A 19509-nucleotide genomic window follows, 5' to 3' on the forward strand; every position below is an offset into this window, starting at 1 on the left:
TTCTGAGCGGCGTCCGAAATGCGTTATCATTCTGCATTTTCGGACCCATTTCTACAGGAGAAAAAAAAATAGAAAAAAAAAGAAGAGAAAAAGAGTCGAGCGCTCAGGCCGACCTACCGTCCCGTCAGGTGATTCCTGACCCCCCTTCTAGGAGACCCGAAGACGAACAGCATTTCGAATTTTCGAGATTCCCTCGCGGTCATAGCTCCGCGGCCTAGCAGGATCGTAGAAATCCCGTCGAACAATGTAGAGGCAGTCCTGAGGAAGCGAGGCCGATTTTGTGTGAAATCGCGCTCAGGTCTCAAATTGGGATTGTTTAATCTAATTTAGGACGTTCTCCTTATTCCTTCGCGAGGAGACGATGCGGGCGACGAGAAGAAAGAAACAGAGAAAATAAGGGAGAGATCGCGAGGGTTTCTTCTCTTGCACGGGGATACAAGGTATAAATTAATTATTTACTTCTAAGAAGCCGATTATTAATAGGGAGAAATCTACATTTGATTAAGATTCATGTTGAGCTGATAACAGCGGCGTTCATCAACGGATGTTTATATTTCCACATTCTGCACTGTACGCAGCCCGTAGTGTGCTGATACCGCCTGCAATATCTTATCGATCACTGCTCAAGTCAAAGACATTTTTGCGAAGATTTCGCGCTGAAGCTAAAGCAAAGCGATGATCATGACGTTGCATGAGCGACGATCGATCGCAAAGCGACGACGGTCCTTAAGCGCTGCGGTTCTGTGACAATCTGTGCGCTAGTTATCGAAAATAATAAATTGATTTTAGGATATTTCTATTTTCGATCCACTGAACACGGATCGAACAATCGATGTGAGACCTCCTCGCCCGCATTCTCTCCTCGATCAGCAGATCAAAGTAAAACTTTTAATATCTTTGACACAGCTGCCGCTTCAAGAGCACCGCATAGTATTTAGTGTATCAGTTAAAAAAAAAAAGAAAAAAAATGTGAAAAGAGAAGTACCGCATTTTAACTTACGCGGGGAGGCATATATTAGGTCTATTCTTTATCAAAGAACTCTCTGAACTGCACACGGTGTAATAAGTTGAAGTGAAACATACTATATTTGTTTCACATCAACTTATTGCACCAGTGTGCATCAGTTCATCGATAAAGAATAGACCTATTGGCCACGTTTATCAGAATTTATTTTGCAATTGTCAGAAATTTTCTTTGAGTTTGGATTATACTTTTATGTCTACAGGAATAGTCCTTTTCAACGAAGAAAACTTTCAACAGTTGTAAAATAAATATTCTGCTGAACGTGGCTATCGTGAACGAGATAGAATGCGCGTTCGACGGACGCGCAAGTATCGGGAGGATTTATCATTCGTGTCGTCGATGGATTGCGTATTGTCCTTTAACGGGATACGTAAGAACATGAGGCACGAGGAGAATGATCCACGTTTCACCTGCAAAAACATTATCCTTCGTTGTTACGTGACTAACGATCCCCTTTCTCGTCATAAATGTCTATTCGTGCATAGGTAAAACGGAGCTAAATTCCATCGAGAAGTACTAGGGTAGGAGTTATCTGTGTGTCGTGTTTCTATATCGTAGAGAATAGAGATACGCGGAGGAGTGGTGGTTACTTGATAGATTCGCTGCGTCAATCATACAGACGACGCGGTCCAAGCTAGCCGAGGAGTCCGACGAGGATGATGCCGGAAGAAATCTGTAGAGCGTTTCGTTGTCGTGAGGAGAGTCGCAGGGCGATGATGACATGTCTCAAAAAAACGTTCATCCGACGGACGAACAATTCGTCTTCGATCGTTTCTTTAAATTACCTTCGACCGAAGGCCTTTGTTTTCTGAAATTGTGACACGAATGATACTTTAGAAAACAGCGATCGTAGCACTGACGATCTTTTATTTCTGTATCAAACTAAAGATTCAGATTAAGATTGAATTTGACTAATCAAAGCGAAGTTTGCTATTACTTGATATTAGTTCTTTCTTTTGACTGGTTAATCTCGATCTTTAGTTTGATATGGATTTTGCAGATAATATTAGCGCGAGGTTTGCATGGTGGACAATGACATTGTTTTATGAAAGAAATAAAGGCTGCGGTCTATTTGATGTTACAAATAAATAACTGAAACATTTTTGATTGGTTAATAAAATCAGTTAAAATTAAATTCTTTTTTCCGATTCGTTAATCAAATGCTTCGAAACATTTGTAGTGTCAAGTGGACCGCATCCAAAATCTTCACCTGGCTACGTATCGCCTCGCTATTCCTATTAAAAAAAGTATTAGATATGAAAACTATATAGTAAAAGGTATCTTACAGTAATCGAATAATTGTAGCGTCGCACAAATTTTGCAGCTCATCCATCTCACAGTCAGGTGTTGCAGGAAAGTTTTCTCGAGATATGATTCGAGGAAATACGTGAAGACATTTGTAAACTCCTAAAATAAAGGAGGATCTATCAAGCGAAAAATAACCTGTCCAAAAGAGTTCTTCAAAAGAAGAACGATGATGGCAGAGAAAACTGACCGATGGACCTTGAAGGAAGAGTTGCTAGAGACGCTTAAACCGTAACGAAGCGTCAAAAGAAAGGCTTAAGGAAGAGAGGTAATCAAAAGAAACGGGATAAAATCTCCGCTATAAGAAATCATGTCATTGTCTTCGTAACGACAGATCGAACAAAGCTCTATCTGTTGCGGTACTTAAATCCCAGCTGCGTGAGAAACGTTTGGCCGATGTTCTCTGAAGTATCGCTATTTTCTGAAGTATTGACAATGTCTGAAGAAGGCCAATCGTTGATCTTTAAATAAATATTCGTTCCTAGATGAATTTCGCGGTTTGTCGCTGGTTATGAAATCAGCGAAAATACATTCGGGGAAATAATTAAGATGAAACTTTTTGTGCTTAAAAACATTTTCTTAACTGAGATGTTTTAATGTCAAAGCATGATGAACCGATAAGACGACGGTGACGATATGATAACGTGGAAAGAAAATGTGCCGAACATTGCGCTTATTTGAGATTCTACATGAGACATGATTATTTTTAGTAAGTCGATGGCAGGCCTTCCATTCATTTTCATCTTACGCCGTGAAAAGTTGTATACCGTGGAAGTTGTGACTTCCTGGTGCAGGAGTACGCGTTTATCAGTGAGTCTTCGTGAGGCAGTTAATGGTGGTTAAGTTTTGCTCAGACAGTGCAAAGGTCCAAAATGCATGTACACAGTAACTGTCTGTACTACGTAAAAAACTTTTGGAAAACTAAGTTCTTTCGAATGTTTTTTTATGGATTTTGGACATTTATGCTGTCTGGGAATACCTCATCTTTGCTAAAAGATTGAAAGAAAAATCGGGTCGTACCAAATATCTTGACTCTTAATATTCTTATAATTGTACCTTGAAAAATCCATCTAGTGCCGACCCTGCGTGTGTACCCCTAGATCGCAATTGTCGCATGCCGACAGTGTCATGTCGAGTCGATGTATCGCCTTGAATTAATTAAATTCGAATCGAAATCAAAACGTGTCGGTTTCGATGCGAAAGTGATTGTAGCTGCGATTTAAGGATGTACCGAACGTGTGTACGTAGAAGTTGATTATCCGGAATTACAGGAGAATTTATAGGCCAGAAGGAGAATTGATATACAAGAAGTAAAACAGAGAGACAAGTGCGATTAAGCACAATATCGAACTGTAACTTATAGAGGACATCTTTACTCACCATTCTTGCGAGATCAGACGCAAATAATACTTTGACGAAATTAAATTAATATTGCAAAAATGATAGACTGTCGTGTCAATAGACATCCTATGATTTTATTACGAGAATCGAGAGAATTCTAAGTAATGTGTTTGAAAAATATGAGAACGCCTAAAAGATCAGGACGTCTTTCGTACGTTGTGTTATCCGGTTGAAGTATGATCTTGATGATTAAAAGCGGATTTCGCCGAATGAAAGTCGGAGAAAGCTCTCCTCTATACGAGACACATTCGTGCCTACACGAAAACGATGGTGCTCGATTAGACCGATCGTTGATGACGATATTGAGACACGGTGATATCGGAGGAGACGGCGATGAAAGCGATTTGTCTTGTCGCTGCAAATGAGAAGCGATAGAGTGGCCCTCGGGCCCAGTTTCTATAGATTAGTGCGTAAGTTTTTTACCGCCTGTAAGTTACACAGGATTTTCTGTTCCGATCGCGAGATTTACTTTCCCATGTGCATACATATGTATCTATCGCCTACGTGCTCATCTTGTCATTCGTCCGATTATTTATTGTTCATTCTTCGTTTGCGTTTCATGATCATTTTTTTTATCGCATTCACCGGACGCAGAGGCGCGTTCATTCGAAAATCAGTCGTCAAGAAAACGAGAGTCTAACAATGTCGTTTTATGGAGACATGCGTGACCAAGATTTTACTTCGCCGATCGGCGAAAGGGAGGACGAGCGAGAATTTTGTAATAGAAAGAAACGTATAGAAGAAAGAGAAAGAATAGGCGTAAGGGACATCGAAAAAGATAGACCAGAACGATCGATATTGTTATAAATACGATTATTACCATACTAATTATTTTTAACGACTATTATGCTTGTTATCTTTGCGAATAATATTATTGTGCTACTATTATTATTATTGCGATTACTATTAATATTATTGATATTACAATTATGTTCATGAGAGAGGGTCATTATCATCATCATCATCGTTCTCTTTCTATCATATACTTGAATAGAGAATTTTTATATTTATCGATACCTTCATACGTATGATAGCGAATTGATGTGCAAGAGAAAAGTATTTAAGAGAGAAGTAGAAAGAAAGGTAAGAGTAAAAGAAAGAAAGAGAGAGAGAGACAAGGAGGGAGAGAGATGATGACGATGAAGTATGTGTACCTATGTATTTACGTATTATTTATTGACAAGTAATATAATGACCAGTTATCTAGGTAGGATGTTAAAATTATGAAATTCAATTTAACAAAAACAAAATAAATTAATAAACTATTAAATGAGAAGCTATTGTCGATCGATGATGATGCGCGCAGGATAGATTAAATAAACGATGAATTTATTGGAGTAATTTAAATAAAAAGTATAAAAATAACAAAAAAAGAACAAATAATTGATTAGGAACGAGCTTTCACCGAAACAGATTAGCGGGAAATATGAGGGAAGAAGAAATTATATATTATATATATAGATATCTATATAATATATGAACAAAGTACATAAGAAAGGAAGTATAATAGAAAGCGTGAGAAAGAAAGACAGAGAAAAAGAGCGAGAGAGAGAGAGAGAGAGAGAGAGAGAAAGAGAGAGAAAGCAGGAGAAAGAGAGAAAGAGAGAGAAAGCAGGAGAAAGAGAGAAAGAGAGAGAGCGAGATATGAAAAACGTGAGCCTCAACACCTCTACGAACCCCTAAAATCGCGGTGCCCGACGGGTGCGAGAACGGTGATATCGATGATTTCCTCTAAAGAACAATTAATAATAATATTATTAATTAGAAGAGAAAAATTGTCACAGTCGTTCCGGTAATGGAGGAAAATGGCGATCTTCCGCTCTCGACGTTTCTCGATTCGCTCGCGCTTTTTTCCCTCGATCGCTTCTTATCCCACAAGCCGGACAGACGGCACGAATCGACAAAAATCAAAAGATGCGCCTTTCCTCCACCGTGAAATTTTCTCAGATATTCTATGAGAAGCTCTAGTCAGAAATCACGTTTCCTGGCGCAAAGAGATAAAAGAGAAGATCCAGTCGAAAATCTCGTTGTTGCGCAACGAGAGTAATGCGAGACTTCGCGTTTCCGGCGCGAGACAGCGCGAGATCGACAAAGATCTCGGAGAAACGTTCAAGGAACGTTCCGAGGATGCTGTGATTGTACCGCCGAACGTTGCTTGGATATTCTCTGATATTTTAGTGCTGTTCGAGTTCCTTATATATTATACGATTACACGATCGCGGTTCTCACCCGTCGCAGCGCATCGGCGCGTCGCGTTCTTTTCGAATAACGAATTAAAAGAAAAAAAAAGAAAAAAACTTACTGTGGAGTGTTCATGGTGCTATGATTATTATTATTATTATTATTATAGAAATAACGATGTTACGCTATATGATAAAAATGATAATATAATAAATATACACTATACCTTAGAATTTGTCGCCTGTGTGCCTCACGCGTCTTGATTTTCTCCTCGTCGATCGACCGTAGATCAGCCGCCTGTTTGAGATGTTTTTGCACAAGGATCAAAACCGGCGTGATCCCGCTGCGTATAGAACTCGATGCTGCAAACACGCGAAAATAATCTCTACGTTCGAGTTACAATGATCGTGAGATACATATTTTCGTGACTGCAGCATCGTTAAGTTAAATCAGTCGGGAATTGCACCAGTTTCGTATCCCGCTTCTGCATGCTCACATATTTTGTTTTATATGTCGTGTAAGTTTGTAATGAAAAAAAGGAGGAAAAATAAATAGCCCCGTGCGCCCTATAAAACTGCGTTCAGATACATTCTCATCAATTATATTCACTTCTTTATTTTTTTATATCATTAAAAAATGTCTTTTTTTTTTTAAATAACATAAATCAGTTTTACGAATGGATTATTAAAAGGTAGAGATGTAAAACCACATTGTTAGCTAAAATAAATATAATTGACAGCTTAAGTTAAATCTACAATTGATTCTTGTTTTTTTAATGTGTGTATTGATATTTGATCTATGATATGCATTGTAATATATAATACTAGTGTTGATACAATAATCTCATATCCGTAGAATACAGTAACATTGGATACTTTTATTGTCAAATCTTTTCGACATATTCTTGTTAAATATTGCATTCTCAACTAATGTACGTATAAATCTCTCCTAAACATGGCTTTACATGCCGTTAAGTATTTATCCCTACATAATAATCCTGCTGCACTCTGCCAAAGATCACGATATTGATTTTATATCTATTTAATATAATCGCAATTTTTTAATACATTTATTTAATACATTATCGCATTTGCAAAATTCTTGTCGTTTTAAACGCAATAATATATATTTGTTTATGCACGATTATTTTTCTGCACTTTTGGGACTTATCGAAGAACAAGTTCATCTTGTATATTTAATAAAGGATCAAGACGAATCGATCAAAATTTGTAGATAAGCGATCAGTATTCGTCGTACTGACAAATCGATCGTACAACATCGTTCGTCGTGATGATTCATTTTGCATACGAGCAAACCTTGTCATCGATCTTAAAATTCTTTGACAACATTATCCTGCATCGCATGATGTAAAAAAGGTGAAGTGACATCGTATTTTTCAGAATCTTGTATTGTCTGGCATTTTAACGAAATATGCGATCTTATCCTCAGCTACTCTGTAATTGTGAATCCATCTTGAGCCCTTCCTTAGGCTTCCGTCGATACCGTCCCTCCAGACTCCAGCCGGCAGATATACCTCCCTCTGCCTACTACCGGAATAAAGCACTGGCGCCACGATCAACTCTTCGCCTACGGAAAATTCATCGACCACTACGTGGCACGCCGGATCGGCCGGATCCAGCATCCAGAGTGGTCTGATAATAGGTAGACCAGTGTCCAGAGTCTCATTCGCGTATTTTTTCAGTAATGGCGTAACCGTTTTCTGCCGCAAAGTAGTTAGTCTCTTGGCGATTTCCAGGACCGACTCATCTGAGTACTTGCTTGGCAGATAAGTGAAGCGGATCACGGGTAAAAAGGTGGACAGCTGCAGCCAGCGGATGTAGAGTTCCTTATCCGGCAGATCTACTTCGTAGTCATTATCTGGATTGTTGTCTGACATCGGGAGTGCCACATCGCCGCCTACCGCTCCTGGCATAATGAACGGATAACCGATCATGCCGTAACTGAGAACGGTGGGAATGACGGTCGTGATGGCCTTCCAGGACGACGGGAAGGGAGGCAGAGACACGAAGACAGGTGCCCGTGGTCTGGAAATAGCGCTTGAAACGCCGATTACGGGTATGGTACCTAATATCGAACGGGTAAAGATGGTCTTGTAATGGTCAGGATTGGTGAGAGGCTGCTCGCATTTGTAGTAATGCGGCATATCCTGGGCAGTGCCCAGATCGAGGTAGAACGAGTCGACATGGTATTTCATGATAAGGCTCTCGAGCTTAGTCTGCAGCCACGGTAAGGTCTTGTTGTTTGTAATGTCGAGCACGCCGGCGCTGTTACTTTGCTTGTACCTGAAATTAAATATAAATCTTTTTTAAAATTTTCTCACGGCCAGATTATAAAATATGACATGATAAAAAAATATATATAATAATTTTTGTAAATAAATTCTTGATTAACAACCTTGTCAACGCTGGAATCCTAGGATCGCTTCCTCTCTCGGAGATCAGTAATCTATTAGCGACAGCATCCTTGAAGTTGATGGATTCTGTAGAGATAAACGGCTGGATGCTGAAGACTATTCTAAATCCTCTGCGATGAATAATATTGATAGTTTCCTCCATAGAAGGAAATCGTTCCTCGTCTAAGACAAAATCACCTGGATTGGGCTGCCATTCCTCACTCAACAGGACATGCCCTTGACGAAGGAAGCCCAGCGCGATCACATCTTCTGTATAGTTGTAAATGGCCGCCTCGTTGATGGGCGAGATTTGCCAAACTGGTTCGGACAACAGAGAATGAACGGCGTGCAGTTCATCGGGTTTCAAACCGTCCCACAGAGACTTCTCCGCCATCGAGGAGTGCAAACTCTTCATGTTGTCGGTCGCGCAGATAGTGTAGTTAAGCTGAGGTAGCGGCGTCAAATGATTAATATAAGCAAAGGCGTCATGTTTTGCCTGAAGGCAAAAGTCGTTGGTACGATTAGCGTTGATTGAGACATAAAGCGGTGTTTCGGGATCCACCAAGATTGTAGCACCCTTTGAATTTAGGAAGTATCTCTTCAGAACGTTGCCAAACGGATGTTTCCTCACGTCGCCCGTGATAAACGGGCTCAGTTCTAGGCGGCCGCGTTCCAGAGGATACACCATGTTCTGTATCTGTCCGGCGCCATACCAATGGCCTCTCTTCGAAGACCAGTCGAAGCAGTCCTTGGGATTGTAGTAAGGACTTAGACTTTGCCAGGTGACGTGGTAGCAGTACATACCCTCGCGTTTCGTGTGCGCGAGGTAAAGCCGCGTTTGCTGTAGCCACTCAAGGCAGACCGAGTCTTGTCTTTGATGATGAGGAAGGCAAGGATACACCCCTGTGTTTGGTGGAATACCCTCACCAAGCCGAGCAGCAATGATCTCCGCTCCGGTACTGCTGTAGACTCTCATCACTCTTTCGTTTTTATTGAATCTGAAAAGAAAATCGATATAAATAATTATTAGAGAGAAATCTTTCTTGAACTTCGTAAGAAATAATGAAGGAAATTAAAGGAAATTATATTTCCTTTAATTTCCTTTAATTATTTCCTTTAATTATTTATAATCATATTTATCAAGCTCTATGTACAGTGATAAAGAAAAATTTATTGTGTAAAATATTGAATAATCGGTGCTGAGATCTCCCTCCCACGACTCTAAGATAATGTAGCCCCTGAAAAGTTAAGCGTGCACGTTGGATTACCAATTGAATACGCATTTTGAGACTGGCACGAGATCAGCACGATAAACGAGCCTTAATGTATTCCATTAAGCGCTTCCTGGCAGAGGCAAACGACCGAAAGTTATTTCAGAGTAGACGACAAGCGATGCCGCCGACTATCCAAATATCACTTCTTCAATAATGCGCTAATACATATAATTTTAATGTGTAATATTTCATCGATCACAATGGATGCTCACCTAAATTTCTCAAAATAAGCTCGTTGTAGGACATGCTGAGTGTAATAAATGTGAGCGAAGCCCACAAGGAAAACGATGCAGAGGAACAAGATACCAACAAATGCTTTAAGCCTGTAGAAAAATGATTTTACAAAATTATTAAATGCCTTTAAACAATCATTATGATACGAATAATTGATGTACAGTTCTTATTAAAAATTTCAATATATCTATTATTTAAATTTTATAAGACTTCGATCTTTCGACATGATAAATAATTATGCGACTTTCGGTCGCTTTACCTATAATCAGCATTCTGACGTCTTGCACTGCTGCGCAATGCTTGTGGTAAAGATAACTGCAATTTCTCCTTTAAAAGACTGCTGATGCTATTCACGCTGGTTATTGTGGAAGTCGCGCTTTGTACACCCGAAAGTTCCGTAGTGTCGTTCGCCATTTTTTCATTGACCGAGGATGATACGATTCTGCCTTTCCTTCGCGGTGGAGCTTGCAGTGGCACTCTGCAAAAGAAAATTTCAAGTTCATCATTACTTATTCGACACAATCTAAAAGTAATATAACATCAATGTTACAATTTTGCATTCAACAATACAAACGTAATACGACATACGTTGTTACGTAGTTACATTATTGAGTACAAAATTATAACATTAGGTTTGTTCACGTTGCTTGAAATCCCTAAAAACTTTTATATTTATAATGGGATAAATATAATATATTCAGACGTGGAAAATAAAGAAAGTGAAGAACTGAACGCAAAAAGTTCATGCAACGCGAACAGATCTATCGATGTTATGTTACTTTTAGTTGGTATCGACTGGGTGACATAAACGATTACATATAAAGATATAGACGATCTAACTTACTCTTGTATCAGAATTCTATTTATAATTTTGCTACATAATACAAAGAATATCGAGGAATCAAAATATATAGGTATAAAAATGCATAAATACACGGATATTAAAATACACAGCGTAATATTATAAATAGAATTCTATCTTGGAATCTGACGCAAAAATTACAGATTGACTAAAGTGGGCTTAAATAAATAAACAATGAATTTCTTTATTTCAGATTTTTCGAAAGATATCGATATATATCATTGTACCTTTGCAATGATACAGCGCTACCAATATCGTATCTGGGGATCATTTTGCCGTCTTAGCAGATATTAATATTTTAATTGATAGATTAATAAACTGATATTGTGTGTGTGTAATAAATAATTGAATTATTGAACTGATATCTTCGCTAATGTTTTAATTGATTTTAAATTTATATTTTATATAATCTTTGAACTACGTCATTTTTTTAATACAAAAACCACAATTACAAACATAATATGTTTAAATACTAAATATACACTCATATATTTGACGCAAAAAGTCCGAAAAATAGTAGAAAATTTTGAACAATTATATGTATACGAAAAAGCGAGGAAACTGTAATTGCGTTCGAGCGGCGACTGTTAACCGAAACCAACGATTACGGGAGCCAACTCTTATAGTGCGATAACCCTGAAGCGATATGAAGGAAGGTCGGACCTGACGATGGTGATGCTTACGATGACCGTGAATACGGTCAGATAGGTACGCTTGTTTTATCTGCCCAGTCAGAAGGCGACCGCAAGTGAGAACGATAAACAGTACCTCGTGTATGCGTCTAGTGGGGTGTTACAATGCAAATTGCGCATTTAGAGCGCATATCACCGAGAGAAAATTGCAGGCGAAATATCCGTCTCCTGCGAGTAAGCTGCACAGAGCTATTCGGTTTCTCCGATCTCAAACTCGGTGATAGCGTTTTTAGATTTATTAAGCGGTTGAAACGGGTTAACACAGGTGCGAACCAGATCATTATTGGAAAGGCAAACATAGCAGCATGTAATATGTTGTGCTACGACATTATCATTCGTCGACTCAAGACTTGAAAGTTGATAGAAAAGCATCACTTGGATTATATACATGATGAACTGCACACATACATCTGTGAATATAATCTACTGAAGCCAACTAATCGCTAACAAAACTTTAATTATCGTTAAACAAATTGAAATTCTAATACTAAATTAATCGGAATCATATGGCATTATCTCCGATACAAGTTTATAAATCATAAATTAATGAAAATCATAAACGCGCTGAGCCGGTTTTTAACTTTATTCTTTTTCTCCAATTCGTCTCTTAATCTTAATCAATCCGAATTTAACACTCACTTAGCCAATTCTTCATCATTTGCTTCCTCTTCGGTTTCGGATCCCAGAGGACTTCCATTCGGGGTAGAGCCACTGTTACTGAAAGTCACGCTGCTGCTGGTCTCGCTTTCGTCTCTCGTAAATTTCGAAGCGGCACCCTGAAACATCACAATCCGAAATTGCAGGTGTAAATAAGCATAACTGACCCACGTCAACACCTGTGCGATAAAACAAATCAAATAGTCGATTAATTGTCGATTAAGGCTATAAATTATCTTCGTCGATCACGTCATTGCTCATCTGCGTCTTTCCACATGGATCATTAAAGCATTGAGCAACGATGCACTTCGATTTACGCGTGTAGCGTTCATGTTATTTTTTATTGACATTCGATCCGTGAAGAAATACCACCGATAAGACATCACTACTATTAATATTTTATTGAATCTTATATTTATCTAGATTTATGCTACTTGTTTTTAACGTTCTCTTTTCAAATGAATACTGAAAACTTGCAAACAAAATATGTGAAATATTCGAAACAATATTGCTAAGCGTATGAATTGCGATAAATAATTAAATACAACGACCGTATTCAGAAATGTATTCTTTATCAGCAATGTTTACTAGACATCGTATATCAAGTGGAAAATTTAGCAAACAAGAAATGGAATATTTTAGGCAGTATCACTCAGTACCGTCTCTTTGTAGCAAAACGTCACTCAAGGACATTTTTCGATCTTCGTTTTAAAAATATTAACGTTACGCTAATTACATAGCATGGTAATGTTCTTTGAATACAAGTATTCATACGTTACGCAGTTCGATTAAAAATTGCTGATACATTGCCTTGATGATCGATACCATACGTCGCGTGATTATATACCTTACCGAAAGTTTGTGTTTCTTCTCAAATATCTGTGATGTTAAACTAAAAAAATCTTATGAATATGAAAGATTTTTACCTTTTCATCTGCATTTATTTAAACCTTGCGTATTTAAAATAAAAGATGTATAAACCTCAAAAAGAAAAAGAAAGGACAAAGAGAATGCAAAAATTATAAAAAATACAGTTTAAACAGTTGAACCTAAAGTAACATCGCGAAACATTGTTATCGTTCATGTCGAGTAAACTACTTGTTTTTTTACGAAGTAGAATATTGCAGAGTAACTCGCAAACGATAAACGTTATGTAACACGTATATTGTTGAAAAATCTTTTGTTTTTTTCTAAAGTGACACACGTGAATGAATATTGTAATAGATGATTAATAGAAAGAAACGTTAGATTTGTCGGAAACCGTAAAAGAAGATTATCGTTAAAAATCATAAAAGAAGACTATATTTTATCATTTTTAATATACAAGATTCGTATATAATGTTTGTCTAAAGTTATTTTTCTTTAATTTACTGCGATATTTATTAAATCAATAAAATTTTTGAAATTCTTTGACCAGTATTCATAGTCGGTTTTCTTACATTTAAAATCATTTTACAATTAGATACAATCTTAAAATGTTATAAATCAATGTTATAAATCAGGGAATACAGGGCGGTATTCATAGTGTTCTTATCTTAAGATCGTCTTAAATAATATCTTAAGATGCTAATTATATATACGGTTCTCTGCTTGGTTCATGACGTCTTAAATTGTCTTAAAATTATACTTAAGACAATTTTTAAATATAAGAAATGAATGAATACCGGCCACGGAGCCATATTAACATCTTAAGACAATTTTAAGTAAGACTAATATCTTACTTAAGACTGGCTTAAAATAAGGATATGGACTACGAATATCGGCCATTCTGCAAATTGTTTTTAATCCCACCTCCTGAATGACATTTAATTTGCTTTTTTTAGCAACAGCCAAGGCATTGTCCAAGGAATATATCAAACTGTGTCTGTGATCCTTGACGTTTGTCTTGTGCCACTCATACCGATCCATAGCACTTATTGGCTTTTTTCTCCGTTTTTTCTTGCGGTATTCAATATAATGTAAAACACTTAACTCGATAATAAAGTTAACACAATTATAAATAACGATCCCCGATTATATATAACAATCACCGATTATATATAACAATCACGAATTATTATTATTAAGAGAGCTTTCAACTATAACTCAGAAGTACAGATCGAATTATTTCCTTAGTGAAAAATCGTGGCATATTAATCACTTAAAATTAAGTTGATCATGGAGCTTCTTTTCACAAATGCGCAAAAATGAAGAGAAGCAATACAATATTGTCTTCGTTATTAGAGGAACTGATACTGATTAGTTAGTGAATGAGAAATATGCGGAATGTGTTATTGTTTGACTTTTGGCACCTTTTTCAAGCGAGCGTGTACAAAAGGCCATTGCACGTAACAATTTCAATCGTAAGACTATAAAAAGTAATAAATTGATTGGCTATCGCGTTGGGGGGCAAATTATAGGTCACGTGATTGTTTTCCCGTTGCTCGATAATAAAGTTTGCAATCTTTCGACGGAACGAAATCTTGCGACTATGATCACTGCTTTGAGGTTATAACGTTTCACTTGTGATTACAGTCACGTGACTCGTCACTTGCCTCGACGTGTAGTAGCCATTCAATTTATCGCTTTTTATAGTTTTACGATTACGACTAAAAATTTTACGTGCAATGGCTTTAGCTCTTTTTTCTTTTGACATATAAGGAATTCCTGCCTGCACTATACGTAACAGAAACGTGCTATTTTGATCGCAAAGTCGCAGAAAATATGTATCGTCTCTCGCACGTCGCATAGACGTGCATAGAGAATATAATGTTATAGTTGGCAAAATTGATTCTCGAAGAATCTATGGCGGTGTTTAGCGCGGATAAATATAGGAGTTAGATTGGATTGAGTATACAAACGACAGTGTACAATTAAAAAGTAATTGTTTTTTATTCTTTTATAATTATAATTTTTGTGTATAGTTTCTCTACGCATAATATTCTCTTTTTCCGCTATTTTCAAACTGAATAATACTAATCGATAGAAAATTTGTTGAGGATCCTAACCCTACTTGCTACATTAACGGTTTCCAATATTTCGACATCAAAGACTTCATATATGACATGATCATAGATGAAGCCTATTGGATAAAATATCAGGTTAAGCCTAACCATAAGTTAACTTAACCAGATAATGAAAAACGATAATGAAAAACCGGGTCTTAGGTCGTAAATAGGTGCTCAACACGTTGCATAAAGTCACAAATATTCGTCACTGCGACGTTGCTGTCACCAAAAATTTGACTGTTAGTCACGTGTCAACAACGTGTCTATTATGTTCGAGAAGTCTCTGCGACGTAACGTGTGACGAGTTGGCACGTCATAGAGACGTATTTGTCACGTATTGTGCAGGCAGGGATATTTCTGTCGTCACTATATTTTACGTCGTCCTCTTCTAATATTTACAGTGTCGATTCTATCAAGTCCGATTTGTCAAGTTTTCTCCCTCCAACAGGTGATAAGCGCATAGAGGAAACTCACGAAATTGGAACCAGCAGCGGCGTACGTGCAAACATTTTCGAAAGTGCCGACGCGATGCGGGATATTAATAGCGATGTCAAAATAAAATACATAATAAACAAATGTGAAGTCGAATGGAAAGAAACCGCTGACGAATTTATTTATTTATTAAAACAAATATGGAGGTAATTGAAAACCTTGACAAAAAATTATCTGGAAGAGAAATAGCGGAGGCTTATGATATAACAGAATCAGCTGTCAGTAAAATTAAAAAAGGAAAGGAAAGAATTGGACAATTTTCAACATCAGCAATCGAAGTGGCTTTGCAAAAACATTCCTTCAAAAGGGCAACGAATGAAATTTTAGAGGAATAAAGGTGCAGCCATAATAAAAGGAATAAGGAATTAGGAATAAGGAATAAAGATTTTAACCTATCAGATATCGGATACACCGGAATATACGGTTTCTGATAGGTTGGAATTTTTATTCCTTATTCCTGATTCCTTATTCCTTCTATTGTGGCCGCACCATAAGTATTTGTAGAGCACTAGAAACGTAGGTATTCGCGTCCACCATTTTTACTCCTTTCCCCACTGTTTGTTCTCTCTTCAACTTTCTCTCTTCAATCTTCTTAGTTTAGCGGCGGAATGGAGAGAGTAAGGAATTGAGAAAAGGAGCAAGAGAATGAGAAAAGGAGTAAATGGCGGATGCGAATACTCACGTTTATAGTGCCTTAGTATTTGAAGGAAGAAGCGCTAAAAACTCATGCTATAGTACTGAGTGCGCTCACGTGACTGTCGCTGCACGACACGCGGTTGGTTACCAATTTTGTCAAGTTCCAGCCTATTATCATCAACTTGACAGAATCGGCAATACTGTACATAAACTTATATGGGACATCAAAATTCCTCGATATGTTTTAATGATAGATTCCTCGGATTAATGACACACATATATAACATATGAATTTTCACAAAATAAAGATTATTGCAATAGTAATTATATATTGTCGCTTTATTAATATAAATCAACTTACATTTTGTCTGTCTATTCGAAGATCGTCCATTTCGTTGAGTTTGCTGGGCATGGATATGCTTGTCTTTCTTATATTCGTAGTGCGTAGTGGTGTCACTTCCGGTAATACTTTCACCGTCGTCGTCTCGTTGGAGGTTTCTTGATTATTCTCTTTCTTGGCTGCATTAACAATGTTGGCATTATCGCTCGGTTTGCCTGGAGAATCTGAAAGCCAATCGAGAAGAATAATTGAATAAAAATTACAAATGCTTAAGCACGTCTTAAAGCATATCGTAATAATTAATTTTGCGGAAATAATACATTAAACAATTAATAGTATAATCTTTTTTACATAATTCAAAGCCGTTATCGCTGAATAAATATTCGTACAATATTAGCATTAAAAACGAATACATCTACACAAGTAGTATGTTCTTATATGCTAACTTATCGCAGAGCAAACTCTCGTTAAGAAAACATGGCGATAATTATAGTAGCGGCGCCGATCGGAGATTAAAAAGATCACTGCAGGAATAATTTAAAAAAGTTAGTGGTTTTACCATGACAGTGGCAGAACAAATAAATATCGAAGAGCTTGATATAACCTTTCATAATATTCGCAAACATAAATGACACAAATAGGAAAATTATATTGATTGTATGCCAATCAATCAAATCTTTTTCTTAAACGTAAACGAGTACAATAGAAATAATCGTAAAAAGTGTAGCTTGTGTGCCAGATAAAAATGTGTGACTGTCCGCAAAAGCAATACGACAAAACTATTGAGAAAATCGGTCCAGAAACTGTAACTCTTTTTTCGAAGTGTCCTACACCGTATCGTCCTGGAAAAGATATCCTTGAACATACAATTCCCAGTGGATCTGATCGGATGCCAATCGATTCCGTGCAATCCAGTAGCAGTGATACGATGTACGATTCTACGAAAGTAGAATCTACTTTGTCAATAGATACACAATCTTCCAGTGAATCAAGCAGAATAGTAGGTCATCAATTAGAAATGTCTTCGATAAATAGAAACGCAATAAAATTATTTTTAAAGATTATTTGTCATAAACAAATAATGGATATCCTTTATCAGTTGCTTGATAATTGCAGTATAAATTTGTTTGTCCCACAAAATATGATTATTCTGATGAAGAGAGTTTTAAATTGTCACCGGTCTGTATTGAGACAAGCAGAATTAAGGAGACCGTTGAAGAGGAACCAGAAATCGAATATACATTGGCCATAATAAAACCGGAAGCAGTGATTTATAGAAAGGAAATCGAGAATCAAATATATGAGGAGGGATTTGAGATTTGTCAGACTCGTTGGCTGCAACTGACACCTGAACAAGCTGCAGAGTTTTACAACAATCGCTTCGGCGAATTAAGTTTTCCTAATCTGGTGGCATATATGTCCTCAGGATCTATTATAGTATTCGTATTAGCAAAACAGAATGCTGTTGAAGAATGGAAAAGGATTGTAGGACCGACCACGGTTGGCCATATTTTCATATTTTATACGTATTAGAATTTTCAAATGATACTTGAAAGATCAATTCCTTTTGATTTATTTTAAAAATCGTTTCAGGTAACAGAAGCGCGTTTGTATTTTCCTGACAGCATTCGAGCGAGATACGGTCGCAAGGGAGATAACTTAAAGAATGCTATCCATGGCAGCTGCAATCGCGAACAGGCCGAGAAAGAAATCCATTTTTTCTTTCCTAGATGTAAAATATTATTTTCTGTTTTATTTTTCTGTAATACTTAATTTCTTAAATGTTTAGCGTCAATTAATTATTTGGATATTAAACTAGAAATCTTTTTTTATTTTTCTTCTTAACTTGTTTTCAGTCATAACTGAACCTGTGCTAAGAGTCGAGATGGCCGAAGATTTTTTATGGGAAACTATTAACCCGGTTCTTGTCGAAGGTTTGACAATGGTAAAGTAATTTTTGTCGGCAAAAATTTACGATATATTTTGCAGATAATTTTTTCAGTTCAATATCCTACGATTCATTCTAAATAAATCACCCTTTACAGTGTTGCAAGCAAAAACCGGCCGATCCTGTATTGTGGTTAGCGCACTGGTTGATCCTAAACAACCCTAACAAGCCTAAATTACCGGAAGATCTCGCTTTAATTCCGACATAATTTTCTCTGAATCATTTCATATCGCAGACCTGTTCTACACTTTAACGCACGACACCCGCAGTCTTACCCACTAGATCTATCTCCTTCGAAGTTTCTTGACGACGACATGATGGCATCCTTTTTATTCTCTTCTCCGCTGCGGCTTGTGGATTGTATCTTGAAACATAAAAAAAAGAGATATTACACTGCCTTGTAAAATAAAATTTGCATTAATTCGTATTACTTTCATTTTTCCTTCGCCTTTCACTTATAATTGGATTTAAAAGAATACCCAATGAGAAATGATAATGAGATCGATGTCGAATCGATGTCGATTTGATGTCGATTCCACCATTATCGTTTTTCACTGGGTATCGTATATTCATAAAAGTTATTTAATATTATTCCGCAATTTTGAAGATATTAATGTTTCTTCTGTTTTATTTTTAATTTATTCTAATTCATTTTCCTCGGTTTAGTCAGAACAGTGAGAGAATACAGTGAAGATGTGACATTAAAGTGTTAAAGGAATATTGGATATTTGTAAAAGTTATTTAATATATTATTCCACATTATTTTTTTTTCGAAGATATTAGAGATTCTTATGTTTATTTTATTTTTTATTTATTTTATCTCATCTATCTAGGTTTAATTAGAACAGTAAGAGAGCGAAGACGTGGTATTAGAATGATACTATTAGTATAGCGCATATTATTTTCAGTAATTACCTGGATTCCACCAAATGCTGAACGATGTCGACAATCGCTGGGTTCTCTCCGCTTATCCGAGAATAGTCCAGTTCGTCATTTGCATTTTTCTCGTCTTTACCGACTTTCACACCACGATCCGTTTGCCGCGAAGAGTTCTCTTGTCTCT

The 19509-nt window shown here is 36.9% G+C and overlaps 3 protein-coding genes across 5 annotated transcripts in view; 2 read left to right on the plus strand and 1 right to left on the minus strand.

The window, feature by feature from the left end:
- Positions 1-2736, plus strand: part of LOC108758289 (microtubule-associated protein futsch) — a 56314-nt gene extending 53578 nt beyond the window's left edge. Inside the window, exon 11 of the mRNA XM_018503166.1 lies at positions 2664-2736. Coding sequence (XP_018358668.1) covers positions 2664-2736 — 73 coding nt within the window. The remainder of the gene's footprint in view (positions 1-2663) is intronic.
- Positions 2737-6641: 3905 nt separating this feature from the next.
- On the minus strand, positions 6642-19431 carry LOC108758377 (uncharacterized family 31 glucosidase KIAA1161). 3 transcript variants are annotated; one of them, XM_018503308.1, is made up of 8 exons: positions 19362-19431; positions 18726-18810; positions 16520-16722; positions 12026-12162; positions 10092-10310; positions 9811-9921; positions 8327-9322; positions 6643-8214 (listed from the first exon to the last, which is right to left on the minus strand). In XM_018503308.1, exons 2-8 carry the CDS (start codon positions 18760-18762, stop codon positions 7308-7310), a joined length of 2610 nt encoding a protein of 869 aa, XP_018358810.1. In that variant the 5' UTR covers positions 18763-18810; positions 19362-19431; the 3' UTR covers positions 6643-7307. The 3 variants fall into 3 exon arrangements, with proteins under 3 accessions (XP_018358812.1, XP_018358810.1, XP_018358811.1); XM_018503310.1 differs by lacking the exons at positions 16520-16722; positions 18726-18810; positions 19362-19431 and adding an exon at positions 13835-13963 and having other exon boundaries at positions 6642-8214; XM_018503309.1 differs by lacking the exons at positions 12026-12162; positions 16520-16722; positions 18726-18810; positions 19362-19431 and adding an exon at positions 10922-11013.
- LOC108758380 (nucleoside diphosphate kinase homolog 5) lies at positions 17074-18722 on the plus strand. The gene is made up of 5 exons (XM_018503315.1): positions 17074-17498; positions 17615-17998; positions 18092-18230; positions 18355-18443; positions 18544-18722. The coding sequence occupies exons 1-5, from the start codon at positions 17244-17246 to the stop codon at positions 18652-18654; spliced, it is 978 nt and encodes a 325-aa protein (XP_018358817.1). The 5' UTR covers positions 17074-17243; the 3' UTR covers positions 18655-18722.
- Positions 19432-19509: the final 78 nt, after the last annotated feature.

This window comes from Trachymyrmex cornetzi, unplaced genomic scaffold, assembly GCF_001594075.2.
Source record: "Trachymyrmex cornetzi isolate Tcor2-1 unplaced genomic scaffold, Tcor1.1 scaffold156, whole genome shotgun sequence".
NCBI classification, from domain to species: Eukaryota; Metazoa; Arthropoda; class Insecta; order Hymenoptera; family Formicidae; genus Trachymyrmex; species Trachymyrmex cornetzi.

What these genes read in the sequence shown, in the direction of transcription:
- LOC108758377 (XM_018503308.1), bottom strand. Translation starts at nt 18,762, where the DNA reads ATGTCGTCGTCAAGAAACTTCGAAGGAGATAGATCTA. An exon ending in CGTCAGAATGCTGATTATAG is followed by an intron (nt 9,922 to 10,091) that starts GTAAAGCGACCG and finishes ATTTTTCTACAG; the next exon opens with GCTTAAAGCATTTGTTGGTA. An exon ending in GCTTATTTTGAGAAATTTAG is followed by an intron (nt 9,323 to 9,810) that starts GTGAGCATCCAT and finishes TTTTCTTTTCAG; the next exon opens with ATTCAATAAAAACGAAAGAG.
- LOC108758380 (XM_018503315.1), top strand. Translation starts at nt 17,244, where the DNA reads ATGTGTGACTGTCCGCAAAAGCAATACGACAAAACTATTGAGAAAATC. An exon ending in CCAGTGAATCAAGCAGAATA is followed by an intron (nt 17,499 to 17,614) that starts GTAGGTCATCAA and finishes TGATAATTGCAG; the next exon opens with TATAAATTTGTTTGTCCCAC. An exon ending in CCATTTTTTCTTTCCTAGAT is followed by an intron (nt 18,231 to 18,354) that starts GTAAAATATTAT and finishes ACTTGTTTTCAG; the next exon opens with TCATAACTGAACCTGTGCTA.